We start from the raw sequence: 22,121 nt of genomic DNA, 5'->3' as shown, positions 1-22,121 counted from the left end.
TAGTGATTTTAATTTAGCCTCGTTAACGATAGATAAATACGACTCTGAACATGGTGAAGCCTTGACCTCTAATCCTGCTGAGAAACAGGAACTATAGAAATCGCGACAATACAATGTCACATACCTAGAGTACGGTTTAATTCCATTCCTGTCAGATCAGCGACACTCCATGTGTCTTATTTGTAATACCGTACTGTAATGAAGCCGTCAAGACTGCAGGAAAAGATACCCTGAAAAGGCTACTTACTTCCATAGAAGGCACCCTAAAAAGGTTACTTATGGTGTTCCTCAGCTCCAGATAAAAAGCATATGAAAAGCGTTGCACACGAGTCATTCACCAAGAAAGCTAAAAATTCCATCTTTAGTATCTTTTTTTCCCTTTCAGGTTTTTTTTTGAAGACTCTGACCTGGTGTTACACGCTGATTACTGTTCCTTGCGGGAATGGGACCCGCTCTTGGGGTTTCAGGACTGCCTGCTGTTTGGCATGTCAAGGGCTCAGCCTGAGTATTCAGCTTGGCTTTGGAAGTCTTGGATCTCAGGCCTCTGGAGACAGGTGGATCAAAGGTCGGTGTCACGTCAAGAGACCCATGTGTCATTGGGGCGGGGGGGGGGGTGGGTCGGACTATCTGCGGCTGTGTGCCCAGAGACTCGTGATCTTTGGGCACAATGCTCAATAAAAAGCAACGTGGCAGACTTTTAACATCGTAATCCAGTGAGTTCTTTGTTATGTCTCCCTGCTGTCTGTGAAAACAGAGAAACCTCTCTCTCCATTATTAGGGAGAGAGAGAGAGAGAACCTGTGATATGTCGAATGCCTGGTGAACAATGTAACCTTTGGGGTAACTTTAAGTCTGTGTCTTTACTGTTGCTTTGCTCACATGAGTGCTTCATGGCGGGTGCCGTTGCATTTTTGGCCGGGGAGGGGGAATTGTTGCTTGCTGCCACTTATGCGCGGGATGGGGGAGCTGGGGGGGGGGGGGGTGTGCTTTGGGGTCCTAACTGTCATTAGAATGACTGTCATTCAGTCTTCGGGGCACTCCTCTGTCTTCGTGGATGGTCACAAAGAAAAAGCATTTCAGGATGTATACTGTATTCTCTGACATTAAATGTACTTTTGAGACCTTTGAAATTACCTGGATAGTGGTCTCATTGCTTCTTATAACATTTCCAAGATGATAATAAAGTGTGTAAAATCTCATACAATTGGTGAAAGATTAACAATGCCTGCTGTATCAGACGTGCTCAAAATTATACAGGTATTTTAAAATCGATTCCACTGAATAATAACACTGTAGCTCACCGTATTGACAAAATGAGTGAAGACATTGAGTTTCAACTATGGACAGAGCTACAAAAAGCAGAATTTGAGATACAACCGGATGAGTCAACTGTGCGAGACAATGAGGCATTGCTAATGGCACATGTACAGTTTATGAAAAATGGAAAAGTGTATCAGGAGATTCTATTTGGTAAAAAGAGAAAAACCTATCAACTGAGAATCAATCTACGAGAAGCTCAAAATGTACACTGACGAAAGTATTCTGATTAGGAACGTGATTTCTTGGGCAACATGTATGACAGACCGCCATGCTGGTTTAGTGGCATTTATGAAAAAAAGAAATTCCAAATCTGTTTGCAATCCATTGTGTAATTTATCGTCAACATCTCGCAGCCTAAAACCTCAGCCAATGACTTTTTTCAAGCATGACCCTTGAAATATCTGATATCAACAAAATTAAAGCTCATCCATGTAATAGAATATTTCGCCAGTTATGCCAAGATAACATTGAAGGGTTTAAACACTTACTTCTTCACACTGAAGTGCAAAGGCTGCTGTTTAAAATGTTTCTTTGATCTTTTTTGACACTGGTTGAATTTTTCATCAAAGTCAACAAGAGCTTGGGAAACAAGATTGAACTTCTATGTGGCATGCCTAGTTAATCTGCATGACAAAATAAACACTCCGAATATGAAACTGCAGGGTGAGGATTTGAACTTAATCCAGGTAAAAAGTGCAGTGTCCACTTTTATGAGGAGATTGGAAATATATAAGCAAAACATTGGGAGAAAAATGTTCTCATTGTTTCACTGCATGGAAAGTATGGCACTCTCTTTCACAGGCAGTGATTTGCAAGAGTACTGCTTGCACTTGCAGGCACTGAAGGATTTTCAGAATCGATTCAAGGATTTGAACGATCTGGAAATTACGGACTGGGTAATCAACCCATTTCCTAGCAAGGAGAAAGAACAGGAAGAGAGCTTGCAAGAAGAAATTATCAAAATTCAGAAAGATGAAGCAGAAAAATGCTTTTCAAAAAATGTCGGCTTTTGTGGTATGTGGCTACACTGTCATAAGTAGTTTCCTTGTCTTTGGAGAAGAGCCAAACTGCTCTTCATTGTATTTCCATCCTCCTACCTTGTTGAAAGAGGCTTCAGTGCAGTGAACCACATACTCAAAAATAGAAACTGATTGGACATTGTTACGCATGGGGACTTAAGGCTTTTACTGTCACAACTTGAACCAGATTTTCCAACTCTTGCTAAAAGCCATCATGCTCAAGGATCACATTTATATGAAAGCTGCTGCACAGCGCACAGCTACTGTGCAAGCTAGGTTTAGAGACAAATAAAAATTTAAAGCAGAATCATTTTTCTCATGTTAGCATATTGCAGACATGCTTTTACACTCTGGGGTGTAAGAAAGTATATTGTGCCTAATAGGGGCGTTGGCAAACATGAAGGTGCTTTAAGTATTAAAGAAGTTGGCAAGTATTAGAGTTCTTTAGGGATGAGTTGGGCTTAAAAAGAAGGTTGGGAAACACTAGATTAAGGCGTCAAGGCTGAGGGTGATGGTTGAATCGGTGTTCAGCTCACTACTCTGTGAGTCTTTACATGCCTCAGCACTGAACAGACTCCATGGCTGCAGCCTGTAGCAATCAGGCTCCTGGACTGGCTACAGCACAAAACTGGCTCCATACTGTGTACTCACTTTCATGGGCTCTGTTGTTCATATTGTGTATATTATTGATAACTTTTTTTTAATTTTAGCACAATGTTATTTTTATGTGCACTGAATGTTTGACAGTTGTTGTGGTGTGGGGTTTTTTTCCCATGGATTCTATTGGGTTTCTTTGTTTTGTGGGTGCTTACAAGATGAATCTCAAGGTTGCACATGGTAGGCATATGTTGATAATAAATGTACTTTGAACTTAATTCTATTCCTTTAAAAAAACATTAGACACCATCTGAGTTGCCCCCTGACAGCCCACACAATAAAGTAATAATCTCTATTCCAGATCTCTTTGTAAAAGAAATATTCCTGATGTGTTTATGGGGATAACAACAGTTAACAATTGCCTCTAACCTGTTAGACTGAACTAGTGGAAGAACGCTGTTTATTCAAGTCTTACCTCCATAGTGAACAGGAATCTCTATTTTTGGCCCAATCACATAATGACCTTCTTCCAAGCTATGGGCAGTAATTGTAGTCCATTGTCGACAGGAGTGAAGCAAAACTAAATCATTTTCACGAATCCCTTCCACTGTTTCCCCTACAAAAGAAATCTTCTGATTAGTAAAGGCATCAAATAGAGTCATTGGTTAAATTTAGCAAGGCATTTTAAATGATAGATGTTGTTTGTTGCTCCAGATTCCAAACTGCTAGAGGAACTCAGTGGGGCAAGCAGCATCTGTGTGGGGTGGGAAGAATTGCTGATATTTTGGGCCAAAACTCTGCAACAGTATAGGACTGGTTTCCTCCAGCAGGTTGTTTGCTACTCCAGTTTAAAAGATTATCATGCATGGGTAGTCTATGCATGTTTAAGTAAAATGAACTATCTGGTAATACAAATAAAACAACACTAAGAATATAGCACAAAATTGGTCACTTAGTTGAACTAGTTTATGAATGAGTTTATACATAACTAAACCTTCCTCCCATTTATTACTTTTCCTCATTACATCTTCTATTCCTTTTTCCAAGTTCTGCTTCACAAGCTTCTCTCGAAATGTATTCCTCTGTCTTCTAAATAGCTCTCATGGTAATTAGCTACACATTCCTATCATTCTCAAGAGAAACACTGTACAACCTCACAAATATACAATTCAGTTTACAAACTCGAAACTTTTTGAATTGTGCCTTTTTTAAGAGTCTATCCACCCCCCCACTAACATTCTTAAAGGATACCAATACTTGTTACTATAGTCCCTCAATTCTATATTTTAAAAAATAGCCTTAATTAGCTCAATAATTAACATGTTGACATATTCAATAAATTCTGGAGTTGGAATTTCCAACCTGCAGGATTCGAGGGCAACTATTTGATAGCTTACCAGTTTAAGCACCTATAAATATCTACTTAAAAGATACAAGCAACATTTAAAAAAAAATATACTACATGGAAATGTGCACAATTGCTAGTGCCTTTCCTTGAGTTTAGAAGATTGAGTGACCCAATTAACAGAACAGACTGAAAATGTTTTGTCATACACAGATGGAACTCTATCATTCAGTACTGAAGTCCGGAAGGAGTTGCTCACTACAAGCTGGAAGAAATCTACAGCACATTTTCAAATTGTTGTGGATACAGGCTCAACTGAGATTTCTAGTTCTATGATTTGCAGATTTTTCAGGGCATATGGATCAAAGCTAGTAGTAAAAGCAGCTGAGGTACATACTGGTAATAATGAATGCTCAGATAGCTAGTGGTTTACTCTCATTTGTTATACTTCTCAATAAAAATCAGTTTATATTTACATAAATTATACCTGCATTTCAACTGACTCTTTAGGAAAATGTCTTTCATTAACGAAAATCTTATTTGAGTTTCAAGTATGAAGTGCCCATAAACAATTTCACCCAGCAGTTTCGATTTTCAGAAGCACTTTCTGGGAATGCGTGCTTGTAAATTGAGTGGCTACTTCATAAAATTAAGCTAATTATTTCCACTGCTGATAATATAGAAATACTCAGGCTCATGGAGGACTACTGAATTCTCCACCATTTCAAACGTGAGAACGAGCATAATGTTGCAAGATAATCACAAGCTCACATAACCAATGGTTTATATTAGTGATCCATGCCTTCATAAAGAAGGGAAAGTTAACAGGTTTAATTCATTATAACATTGCCTACACAAATTTTATTTTGACTGAACTATTTAAATAAAGATAAGGTGATTATAAATGAAACTGTATTTTGAAACTTTACTGACACTATCAAAGATAGGTTCAGTTGCATAATAGTTACAGCACTACAATCTAATGCCTTATACAGTCACACTGACCAGGTTATATACATTGTAGTTCAGTGGTCATTAACCTTTTTTGAAGCATCTTCTTAAAAATTCTTCTTACAAATCCTTTAACAAAACTACGAGTTTTCCGAAGTAACAAAATACATCATATAAGCTCAATTCTAATCAAAATAATTCAACTTCAAAATAAGTGATGTATCAACTTATACCAAAACATTAGCTTATGCTTAAGCACAAAATTTCCCTTTTAAGCAATATCAAACCTTCCAGAAGTCACAGGAATATATTATAGTAAAATCTCTGGAAATTTAAGTTTCCTTGTGACAAGTTCTAGCAGGCAAGCATGACTAGATCAGCTGGCACGCACTCAAGACACTTTACAAGTTAACACTAGTGAATAAGTGAGGAGTTGAGTGTTGAACTACAGGAAAAGGAGGGAAACAGGTGAGCCAGAGTACATGTGTGGAAAAGAGACAGCCGGGGCGAGTGGGGGCCAGTAAGGACAGTAGACTAGTAGTAAATATGCAATTGGTGTATAGGAGAAAATTGAAAAGATGACATTTATTGTCCTCAATGTTAGAGGAATTATCCTGACATCACATAATGGAGATCAGACAGCGTGACAATTCAGTAACTATGAAGAGAGATGTTTGTGTAGTCAGATAGGAATGGTATATGTCTGCATAAATATGGAAACAGGCATCATTTTGAACATTCCCACAATTGCTTTGCTAATTCATATTTTGCATTCTAGCACCTTTTCCTCCTCCTCTTCCCCACCCCACCCCCAAACTTCAGTTTCTTTCAGTCGCTGAATTATCATTTGTATCAGCCAGTCCCTCTCTTGGTTTTCACCCTTTCACCGATACACCCACTGTTCTTTCCAACCCTTCCACTTCTCTGCAACTTTGACTCTGATTTCCAAATTTTGGTCAGTTCAGATGAAAAGAAACGGAAACACTAACCATTCCTTTCTCCACTGATGCTGCCTGACTTGCTGAGTATTTTCTTCATTTTGCTTTGGGTTTTCCCCCAAAAAGATAACACATGCAGTAAATTTACTTTAAAAAAAACACTGGACTCATTAATGCAGATTAATTGGCAGCTAGGAAAAAAACTCTAACAGTAACCATATTAATTCTATATACAGTATGTTTGTATTACAATAAGTCTTCACCAGATCTACCTCAAGCTAGGAAAACCAAAAATGAAATAATAATTTCCATAGTGGAGATTTGATTCAGCTACCTCAAATTAGCCACATTGATCTTTTAATTACAGAATAAACTTTAACTGTTCAATTTGTCCACCAGTCCTCATCAAGGGATTAGCAGTGGAAAGAGAAGCAGTTTCAAGTTCCTGATGTCAACATCTCTGAAGATCTATCCTGAACTCAACATATTGAAGGAATTATGCTTGGTGAGATTTGTCATGTAACCAAAGATTGTAGCAAATTTCTACAGAAGTACTGTAGAAAACTTTCTAACTGGTTGAATTACCATCAGGCATGGAGAAGCCACTGCATAGGATCGGAAAGAGCTGCAGAAAGCATTGAGGGCACAGTCAAAACATGATGCCTCAAAAAAAAGGTGAGATCCATGATTAAGGACCTTAATACTCAGTGCATGCCCTCTTTTTATTACTGGCAATAGGGAGGATATACAGGAGCTTGAAGGCACACACTCAATGTTTAAGAACAGTTTGTTTCCCTCCATCAGATTTCTGAACAGTCCATAAACCCATGAACACTAAATCACTATTTTGCCCTTTTTCACTATTTATTTTTATATTTCCTCATGTAACAGTATTTTTAATTATGTATTGTACTGTACTGCTGTTGCAGAACGAAATTCATGGCACATGCCAGTAATAATAAACCTGATTGAGTCATATTCAGCCATTTACTAGAAAACAGATTCTGGAGAGAAATAGCTATTTCTGATTTTCTGTAACAAGCAGCATTACCATGAGATGACAAATAAAAGCTAAATTGAGAACTACACATTAAATCTACTCCAGGAGTAGGCAAACCAAGCAGTTAAAGGTTTAAAAATTAAAAAGCAAGTTTGAAAACCTCAAATGAAGATCTTTGTATTAACTAGTTTTTAAATAGAAGAGTAAGATCTGCAAAACTAAATACTTTCAGCTATAGACTCAAAACTGATCGATGAGATTGCTGCACCTTTTTATGCCTCAGGCAGAATCTTAGAGCAACCATTGCACAGAAATTACAAAGCATCTCCATATACTAAAAACAGATTTCATAGCAAATACGCTCCACAAGCAACCTGGTTAGAATTCAAAATGCTTAGAGGATTATTACAGGATTACTCGCCTTCCTGATCACATCAACTGTAAGGCAACATTACAAATTTGTCCCTTTGAACATAGAATAAAATTGAAATAAATGCTGGTATCTAAATTTAAGGAGACTCAAAAAAGAACACTTGTCCAAATTTGCAGTATTACAAGCAGCTTAAACAAAAATTAACTTCTAATAGCATTGAACAACATTGTAGAATAACACACAGATTTCAATTAATTTTGAAATTGATAAATACAGTTGCCATCTAAGCTCTTGCCACATTATTATTATTTCTGCATCATAGTGACCAATACCCCAAGTATTATCCATGTTGTTAGTTACCAGCCAATCGAACTACCCATGACAAAACCTCTACATCTCCTACTGGTCCAAAAATTCCATTTGGCATCAAAAGCAACCAATGCTATATTTATCTTGAAAGTTGTTGAGTTCTGACTGTAATATGTATATAGAGAGACAACGGTATGAGTGAGAGAAATGATAAATCAGGCAAGAAAACTGTATGGACCGCCATACATGGCTGAGCATGCAATTTAAAAAAATAAATACAATTATAGAACTATTCAAACTATTCCAACTTTGTGCTAAATTGGCAATGAATCCTTGATCATTTATCTTATGAAATATTACTCCAGGTTTAAAGAAAATGTGTGCTATGCAGGAATTCCGTAGCCCTCAGTATGTTCATGCCAAATGCACGCCATTCTAATCCTAGTTTCATATGGATTTCCTACAAGCCTTTATATTATTCCATTTTAACACACAAAATGCTGGAGGAACTCAACAGGCCAGGCAGCATCAACGGAAAAGAGTATAGTTGATGCTGGACCAGATGTCCTGAAGAACTGTGACCTGGACGACATCTTGCTGGACAGATGTAATACGGCACTGATGAAAGGCGACAAACCAGAACAGTGGTCACTCTCAAACATTATCCCAGTCCCCAAGTCTGGATCCCTCACAAAGACAGTTAACTACCGCGGAATCAGCTTGACCTGCATCTTAGCAAAGTTATACAATCAGATGATCTTGAACAGGATTCGCACCGCTATTGACCCTAAGCTAAGAATCAATCAGAATGGTTTTCGGCAGAAGCGCACAACAGTAATGCGAATACTTGCTCTCCGTAGGATCATCGAGGAAGTCAAGAAGAACAACCTACCAGCCGTGCTTACTTACATCAATTTTCGCAAAGCTTTTGACTCCATTCACTGAGTTAAAATGCTGAAGATCCTGAAAGTTTACGGAGTGCCAGACCATCTACTGAGAACAATAGAGTCCAGCTATACCTAAACCATGGCGAAAGTTGTATCGCCAGACGGAGAAACAGCAGTGTTCGAGCTCCGAGCTGGTGTGCTGCAAGGTGGCACCCTACATCTTTATAATCGTCCTTGAGTACGTTCTGCGCCAAGCTACCAAAGATCATGACAAGCTTGGTTTTACCATAAAACCTGGCGAACCAAAAGGGTCAGACCAGTTACACTCACAGATCTCAATTTTGCAGATGACACAGTCCTGCTCTCTGACCAGATGGAGGAAGCACAGCAGCTACTAAGAAAAGTGGAAATAGGATGCAATAAAGTTAGACTTCACCTAAGCGCTAAAAAGACAGAGTACATGGCGTTTAACTGTGACCAAGGTACTCTCAAGACCATAGAGAATGATACCATTAAGAAAGTCTTTGACTACAAGCACCTCGGGTCAAGAATGATGAGTTCGGAGAAGGACATAAAGATACGGAAGGCGCTGGCGTGGAGCGCTATGAACGACATGAAGGAAAACTGGAAATCGAACCTGACCAGAGGGCTTAAAAAGAGGATTTTCATAGCAGTCATAGAGTCCATTCTCACGTACGGATGCGAGACGTGGACACTCACCAAGACAATACGAAAGTCCCTAGATGGTTGCTATACATGAATGCTCCGGATGGCTCTTGATGTGAGTTGGCAACAGCACATGACGAACGTTGAGCTCTTTTAACAACCTACCGATGCTCTCCACTAAAATCGAGGTGAGAAGACTGCAACTAGTGGGGCACTGTCTACGTCACCCCGAGCTAACTGCCAGCCTAGTCACCATATGGGAGCCCAAGCATGGGAGGATGAACCCTGGGCGCCCGCCCAAGGCTATGGTCAACATGCTCCTAGAAGACAGCGGCGTGGCTAATGTAGATGAACTGAACACACTGATGAGGGAGAGGGAGAAGTGGAGAGTCCATCATCGTGCCTGACGCCGGCCCCCTAGGCCTGAGTCGACGTAGTAGTAGTAGTAGTAGTGACGTTTCAGGCCGACACCCATCATCAGGACCTGAAGAAAGGTTGGCCCAAAACATTGATTATACTCTTTTCCATAGATGCTGCCTGGCCTGCTGAGTTCCTCCAGCACTTTGTGTGTGTTGCTTGGACTTCCAGCATCTGCAGATTTTCTTGCTTATCATTCCGTTACAAATGATTTTATAAGAGTTATGGTCTTACACAGACAACCAAGATCCTATCCTAGGTTATGATGTTGGAAAAAGGTACTCTAAAGGAACCAAGTTTCTACTGTAAACCTGTAATACTATAAATTACTCTGGATTTGCTCAAGTTGAGAAAGAATAGAACTTTGCTTCACATTATAGAACTGAAATCAGGATTCATACTGGAAGCATGTGATTCAAATCGTAATGCTATAAAATTAATCTATTACCCTAATCAGCCTACATCAGCTAACTGCCTATGACCGATTTCTCCCAGCATGGTAGCAGGCTCAACCTTCTGACAGAAGGCCAGCATCCAGCTAATGTACAAAAACCTGTGTTTCCAATCTAAATGATAGGCTCCACCGCTCAACAGATTTGACAATAAGCAATACTCTGCTCTCCCAGTTCACTGTATTGTCAAATGCAAATGAACAAGTAAACAATTGTTGACTTTACAAGAACAATAGTGCATCTTTCAACTTCTAATGCATTTAAGTTTGGAAATATAAGCTTTATGATTGTGGGAAATGCTGCACAGTATCACATACTAATCTCTGCAGTACATTTAATACATTAATTGCATCGTAAAACCATGGACAGTCAATTTCCTTGTAAAGCACAACACAAAGATTCTGGTAAGTTAAAGGGGGAAAGAATATAGTAAATGATAGGACCCTCAGAAGCACTGATGAACTGAAGGAGCTTGGGGTGCAAATCCACAGTTGCTTGAAAGTGGCAACACAGGCTGACAGGGTGTCAAAGAACACACATTACACTTGCCTTCATTGGTCAGGGCATCGAGTATAAAAGTTCAGAGGTCATGATGCATCAGCATAAAGCTTTGATACGCTCACATACGGAGTACTGTGTGCAGTTGTGGACACTACACTATGTTTTGGAAAGGGTGCAGAAGTCATCCATCAGAATGTTGCCTAGAGTGGAGAGTATTAACAATAAGGAAAGAAATGGCCAAAGTTGAAATGTCAGAGGGTGAGGGGCAGCCTCATAGAAATATGTAAAACTACGACAGGCACAGTCAGGGCAGACGGCCAGAGTCTATTTCCCAAGATAAAAATGTCAAATAGACTCCACAGCTTTAAGATGAGAGTGGGAAAGCTTAAAAGAGATTTATGAGGCAAGTGATATTTACAGAGAATACAAGTATATGGATCTTGTGCATGCAGATGTGATGAGTTTAGTCTGCCACCACAGTAGATGCAAACATCGTGGGCTAAGCAACTAAAAAGAGAGTTTTTAAGGAGGCTAGGATGGAATACGAAAGTAAGCTAGTGAATAATATTAAAGATGATACCAAAGTTTCCTCAGATACATAATGCGTAAAAGAGGGGATATCAGACCACTGGAAAACAATGCTGGAGAGGCAGTAATGGGGGACTACAAAATAGCTGACAAACTAAATAAATATTTTGCATCAGTTGTCAATATGGAAGACATTAGCAAGATGGTGGACATTCCAGGTGTCAGGGAGTATGAAGTGTGAAGTTCCCATAATTAGGGAGAAGGTTCTTGAGAAACTAAAAGGTCTGAAGGTAGATAAGTCACCTGGACCAGATGGTCTACACCCCAGAGTTCTGAAGGAGGTGGCTGAAGAGATTGTGGAGGCATTAGTAATGATCTCTCAAGAATCACTAGATTCTGCAACGGTTCCAGAAGACTGGAAAATCACTAATGCCACTCCATTCTTAAAGAAGGGACAGAGGCAGTAGAAAGGAAATTATAGGCCAGTTAGTCTGACTTCAGTGGTTGGGAAGATGTTGGAGTCGATTATCAAGGACGAGGTCACAGGGTATTGGAGGCACATAAGATAGGACGTAGTCAGCATGGTTTCTTCAAGGGAAAATCTGACAAATCTGTTGGAATTCTTTGAAGTAGTAACAAGCAGGACAAAGGAGAAATCAGTTGATATTGTGTACTTAGATCTTCAGAAAGGCTTTGACAAGGTGTCACACATGAGACTGCTTAACAAGCTACAAGACCATGGTATTACAGGAAAGTTTCTGGCATGGATAAAGCAGTGGCCGATTGGCAGGAGGCAAAGAGTGGGAATAAAGGCAACCTTGACTGGCTGCCATTGACTAATGGTGTTCCACACAGATCTGTGTTGGGACCAATTCTTTTTTACGTTATAGGTCAATGATTTGAATGATGCAATTGATGGCTTTATTGCGAAGTTTGCAGATGATATTAAGATATGTGGGGCCAGTAGTTTTGAAGAAGTACAGAGGCTACAGAAGGACTTAGATTAGGAGAATGGACAAAGAAATAGCAGATGGAATACAGTGTTGGGAACTGTATGGTCATGCACTTCAGTAGAAGAAATGAAAGGGTTGACTATTTTCTAAATAGAGAGAAAATACAAAAACTGAGGCATAAAGGGACTTGGGAGTCCTTGTGCAGGATTACCCAAAGGTTAATTTGCAGTGAATCTGTGGTGAGGAAGGCAAATTTGATATTAACATTCATTTCAAGGGGACTAGAGTATAAAAACAAAGATGTAGTGTTGAAACCTTATAAAGCCTCATTTGGAATACTGTGAGCACTTTTGGGCCCCTTATCTTAGAGAGGAGGTATTGAAACTGAAGATGATTCAAAGGTGGTTCACGAAATGATGAAATGACAGAGCAGACTCAATGAGCCAAATGGCCTAATTCTGCTCCTACATCTTATGGTCTAAGGAGCTGTATAGAGCATAGAACAGTAAAGGGCTATTCATTTATACCTTCTGATGAAGCTGCATTTATCTCACAGAAGTGAGAGTGTACATTCTGGCCACCAGGAATGCCTAGGCAAACATATTGATACATCAAATGAAATATCATTTGAAGTATTAGATACATTAATTCAAGTTTAGTGTCATTCAGCCATACACGTGTATACAGCTAAACAAGACATCGTTTCTCTGGAGCCACAGTGCAAAACATGTTACACAGTCACACCATTATGACAAATCACAATACAGTCACAAAGTAATATTGTACATATTTCTGAGTGGCATGGCCTGAAGATTGATGTCCTGGAGCCATATTTCTGTAAGAATTGTATGCAGCAGTTTCTCATCTCATGCGGGTCAGATGCAACCAAAAATAATCCAGTTTGTTTTCCAGGGAGTGGAACTGGAGGGCAGCACTGACAGGTGAGCTGGCCTGCAGGAGTTAGTCTTTTAACCTATCACAAATTCTAGTACACTTTCTGAACCCACTTGCAGAGCCTCCTCCCCTAAGTGCTGTAACATGTATAAGGGTCTGCAGATCCTGGTCTGAGCAATAGCCCAAGGTATCGCCCAAGTGTCGAGTTTCAAGCGTTAGAATCATTGCCAAACAGTACAGAACTGTATTGCAAGATGGCTCCAATGACCAACGGCATTTTGCAGATAGCTCACAAAACTACTAGGTACCCCAGTAGTTATACTTCTTCTGAACTGTGATTGATGCAGTCTGCATTTTCCCTTTTAAGTAGATTCTTTTGAACCCACTAAATGATCTGGCAGTTTTGCGACGGCCTGGGGGATTCAGTAAACTAGATGCTTAAGAATGCAAGTATGGATGGGCAGTCATTGCTTGGGGTGAATGCTGCATCAGGATGTGGCCGGCTCCACGTTACTTCACAAGGGCTAAAGCATCAAACAAGATTAAAGCTGTTGAGGACAAGAGCAGAAAACAAACAGGTGTTCAGCACGGTCTGCCTGTGTTTGACCAGTCTCCCTACAATGGTTCTTGCTACAACCATTGGGCGGAAGGTGCAGGAGTCCTGGGCCCACACCAGCAGGTTCAGGAGCAGTTGTTGCTCTGCAGCCATCGGTTTCCTGGACGGGCTTCACTTGCCTCAGTGTTGAAAGTGTTCCGCAACTGTGGACTCAGGTTCAGGGACTCTAGTTCATGTTCCATTGTTTTTGTTTACTTATTAGCTTGTCTTGTCCTGTTTTACTGGTTTACTTATTTGCATGATTTTATCATGGCTTCAAGGCCAAGGGTGAAGGATGAACTGGTGTTCAAGCTCACTACTCCACAAGGTTTACTCATTTCAGTACTGACCTGGCTCTGCACCTGTGGCCTGCAACCCTAGTGCTGAACTGATTTCATGGCTGCACTCTGATTTCACTCTGACTCATGATTTCACTCTGCAGTTAATGTTCTGTGTGGTTGTTCACTTTTTTAAAATTGTTCACACTATTTATCTTTTTTTTTAAAAAAAATACACATTGGGGGTCTGACAAACTTTATTGTGTGGCATTTTCAAAAATGAGTTCTGTAATGTCTTTGTTTTGTGTCTGTCTGCAAGAAGACCAAAATCAAGGATGTATAAAGTGTGCACATTTTGATCATAAATGTACTTTGAACTGATGGAACTTCACCAACTGTCTGGTTTCTCTTTCAACAGGTGTGGATTGACCAGCTGAGTTCTTCCATCTGTTTTGTTTTATTCACTGCAATATATTAGAGAATAGCACTTATAAGCAACTTCTGCAAACTAAAGGTTTCAACAAATTTACCCCTGTTGTACAACACTGCACCTTAGGAACAATCTCTTGATGTAGGCTCATGGTCACTAGCCTTTTTAAGCCCAAGATCCCATATCTCAGCCTCAGTGAAAGGCAAGATCTACCTACTAAATCGTTTAGAGGGAAAACAGCTCAGATTGTACTTCCAAATTGAGGCCTTTTATTTGGGCTAATTGTATTTGAATTACACAAAATACTTTTGTCAAACTTTCAAATTAATTCAAACAAGAAAACACTGTAACTATCAAATCAAACAGGCCATAGCTGTCTTTAAGAATATTACAATACTTCACACCTTTACCTCTAAGTTTCATTATTTAATTTTATTTCAACACGAAAAATAAATGAATAAAAATTAACTGTTGCACACAGTGTGATGATTGGGGCTGAATACTTTCTGCTAGTTCCTGAAATCCGGCTCATAACTACAGACAGCCAGTCTGAGGCAGTCTGTGAGGTATAGGGTTGCCAACTGTCCCATATTTGCCAGGACATCCCGTATATTGGGATAAATTGGTTTGTCCCATACGGGACCGCCCTTGTCCCCGTACTTCCCCTGCTAAGGTAGAGCGTTCCTATGAAACCTTTCGTGCCGAAATGGTGTGAAGCGAAGAAGCAATTACTATTAATTTATATGGGAAAAATTTTTGAGCATTCCCAGACCCAAAAAAAAACCTACTAAATCATACCGTGTCTTGCGAGACCATGGATCTGCGCCTGGAAAGTCTTCACTCTCCAGGGCGTAGGCCTGGGCAAGGCTGACCAGCAGTTGCCCATGCTAAAAGTCTCCCCTCTCCACGACACCAATGTTGTCCAAGGGCAGGGCCTTAGGACCCATACAGCTTGGCACCAGTATCGTCGCAGAGCCAATGTGTGATTAAGTACCTTGCTCAAGGACACAACACGTTCCCTCGGCTGGGGCTTGAACTCACGACCTTCAGGTCGCTAGACCAATGCCTTAACCACTTGGCTACGTACCCACACTAAATCATACCAAATAACACATAAAACCTAAAATAACACTAACATATAGTATAAGCAGGAATGATACAATAAATACATAGCCTATATAAAGTAGAAATAATGAAGATTAAGCCAATTCGTGGGGGGGGGGGGGGGAGAGAGTCGGCACGTACGCGCATGCACAAACAGGTGCCCGCGCAAGGCTTCAAGGTCACTGTAGTCTTTTGTGGGGTAAACACAAGTGCCCCGGGATTTGACTGCTACTTTTGTCCCTTATTTGGGAGTGAGGTAGTTGGCAACCCTAGTGAGGTGTCTGTCAGTTAGTCAGCTCCTGTACTTAGATATAATAATTTTCATCTGTGAAAATGCAATTTCACATAGGTAAGTTGACCCAAAGTAGGCACTGACTTTTAGTGCTATAAAACCAACGCGCACACCGCGCATTGCTGGGGCCCCATCACTAGTAATTGCCACCAGTTTATGAATGGGGATGTCATTTTCACTGACATTTTTTAGACTCATTGTAAATATCACCTCTCATTCTCTCCTTTAATTGCAAAACAGTGACGAAGTCCTCCTTTGTCGTAAAATCCTGGAAAGCTATTCTGACAAATACAAGCTGAGCTGTTTACATTACATCCAGGGATTCATCGAACTGTAGTGAAAAATATTCACGTCCTCTGACAGTGACTCTACCTTCCTTGTTACTGTTGCAGGACCAAGTGGTATATTATGTATTGCAGTTGTGATGTCATTTTTGTTTTCAAAGTCATTAAAAACAGTCTCTGCAGTAATGGCCATTGCTTCCTTGAATAAATCGCTATCTGTAAAGGCTTCTTGTGTATAGCCAAAAGGTGACTTTTGGCTATACACAAAATAATGCTTCAATAGCAGCCTTATTTTGAGCAGCATATTTTGTGAAAAACGAATGCAGGGCCTTCAAACTTGATTTCAGCTCCTCAACTTTCCTGGCATGAATTGCGCACTTTGGGGGGTAGGTGTCTTTAAATTTCTGGTGGTTGGTGTTGCGGTGCCGCTCCAGATTCCTTCTTTTAGTCAGTGCTTGTGTTTGGTGGCACAACATACATACACACTTGTCTTTCACCAAGGTAAATAGAAATTCCTCTTCCCATTCTGGATGGAATTTGTATGTTTTCGCCTTCTTTCGTGGAGCCTCTGCTATGCTTTCAGGATATCACGAGTGATTGCCGATTGCGTCGCCTCTGATCTGGGCCAACATTTACGTGCCAGGTGGCACCTAATTAATTAGCTGGTTTATTTCAGCTGTTTTTTTCTTTAAGATTTGCTGGGTACGTTCTGACTACCGCTGCACCACTGCATGCTTCGCAGCCCGGAGGTTAGGGACCACTGCCGTGTATTCATGTTTGCGACAGTTTGCACTCTTATCTAATCTAACTGGTCACTTTGATGCAGCACAAGCTACGCTGAAAACACGGTGCATGGCGGGGGAACTATACACATGCGCACTGGGCAGAAAGAACAGAACTAAACCCCCGCAACCTGGAAACAATCGCTCTTTATAAAGTGTTCAGCAGCAAAAGTATTGCTATATTACCATTAGCCTAATTATTATTGCTTACTTTTATAATGCTCACATTACAACAACATTTGAGTATTTATTTTTGATTTTTTTTCAGGATCTACTGGGAAAGTCTCAAAGATCGACTGGTCGATCGCGATCGATGGGTTGGCAACCCCTAATAGACAATGACAAAATTCACCACTGCTTTCCAAGCACAGGCAAACAGAAAAATTGTCTGATTGAAGACTTAGTCCTCAATTCTGATGAAATTTATGTTCACTGGGCAACAATGAAACACCTCGTGTATGGCTCCAAAATAGCTACCACCTGCAACAGGCACCTCAAAACACCAGTACCTCTTAAAAACCTTCCAAATCCACTGGTAGGTTTAAGTGAACCAATATTACTGTTCTCTCTCAATATCCCAGTACTAAAGGTACTAATTACACTCAGTCAGTTTTGATGGGCATATTGCAGAATTAAGCCTTGTAGAGAATGGACAGGAGGTAAATTATTTGTCACAGGTTTTCTAGACTTCGACATTACCTTGTAGCTATATTCTGTACACGACTACTCTGATTCACTTTCTGCTCAACAGTAACCGCCAGAATATTGATAGTGGGAAACTCAGTAATGGTAATGCCACTGAATGTCAGCGGATGTTAACTGGATTTTCTCCTGTTGGTTATCATCATTGCTTGGCAGTTAGGCAGCAAGTAATATTTGTACCACGTATCAACCCAGGCCTTAATACTGCTCAGGTCTTGTTTCATTTGGTTCTGGACTGCCTCATTTTCTGAGGAGTCATTAATGATACTGAATATTGTGCAATCATCAGCAAACATCCTAGCTGAAGGAAGGTCGCTGATTGAAGCAGCTGAAGATGACTGAGCACAGGGCATTACCCCGAGGAACTCCTGCAAAAAAAAAAAGCCTACATCTATCTTCCTTCATGCTAAGTATTAATGATTTCAACCAACAAAGGTTTTGCCCCCCAGTTTCCATCGGGTGCATCGGGTGCAGTTTAGCTTGGACTATTTGACATTATGTTCAATCAAATGATGCCTCAATGCCATGAGCAGTTATCCAATTCCAGAGTTCAGCTTTTTTGCTCATTTTCAGACCAAGGCTATAATGAGGTCAGGGATCAAGTGACTTTGGTGAACACAAACTGAGTTTCTGTAAGCAGGTCGTTATTAAGCAAGTGCAGCTTGATAGTACTGTCCAACAGCACTTCCATCACTTTTCTGATAATCAAGAGAAGACTAATGGGGAGGTAACTGGCTGGCTTGGATTTGTCCTTTTATGGTAGACAGCACCTACCCCGCAATTTTGCACACTATCAGGTGGTAGCTGAACTGGAACTGCCCGGCTAAGGGTGTGGCAAATTCTCAAGCACAATTCGTCGATACTATTGCCTAAATGTTACCTGGGCTCAAACTTTGCTGTGCCCAATGCCTTTATCTGTTCCTAACAGCACACGGAGTGTCGCGAATTGGCTGAAGGCTGGCATCAGTCTTAAGGGAAGGAGGCCAAAATGTATCCACTCAGCATTCTAGCTGAATTTTAATAATTGCAAACAAAAAATATGATGCGCTAAGCTTACTTTTCATCAAGAATGGGTGTACTTGTAGAGCCTTCACCTCCAAGGAGCTGTTTATCCTTCAAGATTCACAACTGGATGTGGCAGGACTGCAGATCTGATCTGTTAGTTTGTGAGACTGCTTTATGCTGTTTGAGGTATGGCATGCAAGTAGTCTTGTCCAGTAGCTTATCCAGGTTGATTCCTCGTTCTGAGGCATGTCTGATGTAGTTCCTGGCATGCCCTTCTCCGTTCTGCATAGAAGGTGGATCGATTCCCTAGTTTGATACCAACGGGAAGCGGGGGGGGGGGCGTTATGCTGCCCCATGAGGTGTAAGATTGTGGTTGAGTACAATTCTGCTGTCACTGGTGGCTTGCAGTGCTTCATGGATGTTGCTAGATCTGCTTGCAGTCTGCCTATTTAGCACAGTAGTGGTACCCAACAGCATTATTGCCACAAAATATGAAGTTATTCTCACTGTTAAGACACAATTTTATCCCAGAAGGACTGCATGGTGGTTACTCTCAATGACACTGTCATAGACAGATGCATCTATGACACATAGGATGAGATCAAAAAGGTTTTCCCTCTTGTTGGTTCCCTAATCACTACACAAACCCAATCTAACAGCAATATCCTTTAACCATAGTGAAGTTTCCAAGCCACTCTCAGTAACTGAAGTTGAAGTCCCCCACCCAGAGTACATTCTGCACCTTTGCCATTCTCAGTATTTTCCTGACACGGTAGTCCACCTGGAGTGGTATAGATTCGTTAGAGCATTCAGTAAGTAATAATTAACAGAAGGACTCCTTGCCCAAATTTAACTTGATTTGATGAGATTTCATGGGATCAACATTAGTTTGCCAGGGCAGTTCATACTCTGCTTTATACCACTGTGGTATTTCTGCTGGGTCTGTCCTGCTGATGGGAAGGACAGACTCAAGGATGGAAAGACTACAACACATCATTCTCCACAACTTCCGCCATTTCCCAAAGTGTCCTATTACTAAACAGATCTTTACCTCTTCCCCCTTTCCACTTTCTGCAGGGATTGCTCCAGCCTTGGTTCCCTTGTCTATTTGTCTCTGCCCACTAATCTCCCTCCGGCATTTATCCCTGCAAGTGGCAAAGTGCTACAGCTGCCCATTCACCTCCTCCGTCACCTCCATTCAGTCCTTCCAGATGAGGCAACATTTCACCTACGAATCTGCTGGAGTTGTCAATTGTGCCTGGTACTCCCAATGCAGCCTCCTATGCATTGGTGAGAGCCACCGTAAGTTGGGGGTCCACACTTCATCCAGCACCTCCGTACCATTTGCCAAAAGGGGAACTTCCCGGTGGCCAACCATTTTGATTCCCATTCTCGTTCTGGCATGTCAGTCCATGGCCTCTTCTTGTGCATGATAAAGCCCACCCTCAAGGTGGAGGAGCCAACACCTTATATTCCGTCTGGATAACCTCCAACTCCAACCTGATGGCATGAATATCGATCTGTTCTTCTGGTAAAGGCCATTTTCCCCTCCCCTTCCCTCTTTATTCCCCACTCTGGCCCCTTGCATTTTTTCACCTGCCTATCACCTATTCTTGGGCCCCCTCTTTCTCCCCTTTCTCCTATGGTCCATTTTCCTCTCCTATCAGATTTCTTCTCCAGCTCTTTAGCTTTCCTACCCACTGGGCTTCACCTATCACCTACTAACTATCCTTCTTCCCCTCCCCCTACCTATTTATTCTGGTGTCTTCACCTTTCTTTTCCAGTCCCGAAGAAAGCCCTTAAACTTTGACTGTTAGTTCATTTCCATAGATACTGTCTGACCTACAGAGTTCCTCCAGCATTTTGACTGTTGTTCCTGAGATTTTGATTGTAAGGTATTAAATCCTGAATATGACAATGTCAGGTTGTTGCCTGTCAGCCTGTACACCCCAAATTGGCTTCAGCCATTTCAGAACCCAGAGAACAAGTCATAATTATATTAAGTACTATACAATAAAGCAATATCTATACAAAATAATTTATATTTGTACTGGCATTACTAAATTTAAAAAGGCAATATTAAGATAGACCTGAGTACTTTCAAGAGGCATCGGCTGGAGAAAAGGCTGTCAGTTTGGCTGCACAGCAGAAACACAGAGAGAAGTTATTCGAATTCCAGAGAGAAATGAGACTTATTACATACTATACTATAACACAGGCCAATTGAAAACCGCACATTTCCTGCACCGAACAGACTACACCTTTGGACTGCAAAACAGTGATTCATTAGTTAACCGGTGGTTGATTCGGTTACCAGACAGCATAAGGCTTACAGCTTACTCAGACGATCCAGTTTAATATAGTGCAGATTGAATATACTTCTACAGGTTAACAATACACACAGCAAAACTTTCTCATTTTGAGCAATAAACACGACTGATCTCTGAAATCCCACAGGTAAACAAAATCAGTCTAAGTTCACGATAATTTTACTACATAGATCATAAATTATACATACACGCCTAAAATGCACCAGAAAGAACCTCCCTCCTGCGCGTAGGCTGGAGAACCAGCACTAAGCCGGAGTCGATGTCGGTTCAAAGTTCGCTCCGGCAGCCCAACACCTTACGACGTGCGCCGCAGCCCCCACTCCCAGTGCGGGCTCTGTTGCCGGGAGGCTAAGGCCCTAAGGCTGAGACCCCTCCCCGTCCCTACCGCTGCGACCCGCGTCCCTCGGACGGCGCCCTCCTTACCGTCCTCCAGCTTGACCAGCTGTGGTAAACGGTACGAGCTGACCAACAGGTCAAGGGGTCGCGCCTCGCTGCTCCACCTCATCTCCTTCGTGCCGCTTAATGCCTCCATGCCGCCCGGTAACCAAACAGAGGCGGGAAGCGTTTAGCCGCAGGTTTCCATCCGGCCGTAAGGCCTCCTCAGGGCGGGCGTCTGGCTTAGCTGCGGCCGCTGCTTCGAGAGCTGTGGTGATGGACTCCGGGCCGCGCTCCCGAAACGCCATACCAGGAATCACAGACTCCGGAGCGATCCAGCCGCGGTGCCTCTCGGACGGAGGAGGAGCTGCACCGCCCGTCCTCCCGGCGTAGCCTACCTTCAACAGTCCCTCACTGCGTAGACGTGGGTAACGCTACCTCCACTCCCGTCAGCATTCCCTCCTTCGAAACAAGGTTAACTTTCTCCAGGTTCGCAGCCTGATTTGCAGAGTACTTGACAGAATTTTATTTAATGTTATTGTTTATGTGCGTGTGATTGTGCAATTATTTTAGCTTGTCTTGTCCTTTCTATTCATATGCCAATACGCTGTGGAAAAGAAGCGCCCTAGTATCCCACCTTTCCTTAACCCTCATAAATTTCTTACATTTGTCTCAAGATAAAATTTATAAATAATTTCTTTATGCTTGTTAAATGTTTATTGTTTATATCTGCTTAATCTTTTTCTGCGTTTTATTTCTTGTGTAGGTTTTCTAGACTTCACTTAATTCTCTTCA

At 41.3% G+C, this 22,121-nt stretch overlaps 1 protein-coding gene across 2 annotated transcripts in view; it reads right to left on the bottom strand.

The window, feature by feature from the left end:
* Positions 1-21,830, bottom strand: part of garem (GRB2 associated, regulator of MAPK1) — a 101,972-nt gene extending 80,142 nt beyond the window's left edge. The window contains exons 1-2 of one of the 2 annotated variants that reach the window (XM_072255429.1): positions 21,375-21,830; positions 3,411-3,551 (exon numbers count right to left, since the gene is read on the bottom strand). In XM_072255429.1, coding sequence (XP_072111530.1) covers positions 3,411-3,551; positions 21,375-21,483 — 250 coding nt within the window. In that variant the 5' untranslated portion in view covers positions 21,484-21,830. The remainder of the gene's footprint in view (positions 1-3,410; positions 3,552-21,374) is intronic. The other variant, XM_072255420.1, reaches the window with a different exon arrangement.
* Positions 21,831-22,121: the final 291 nt, after the last annotated feature.

The sequence above is a fragment of the Mobula birostris genome, chromosome 1 (genome assembly GCF_030028105.1).
Source record: "Mobula birostris isolate sMobBir1 chromosome 1, sMobBir1.hap1, whole genome shotgun sequence".
NCBI lineage: Eukaryota > Metazoa > Chordata > Chondrichthyes > Myliobatiformes > Myliobatidae > Mobula > Mobula birostris.
Note: the sequence above shows the minus strand (reverse complement) of the source record. Positions and strands in the feature narration are given on the sequence as shown.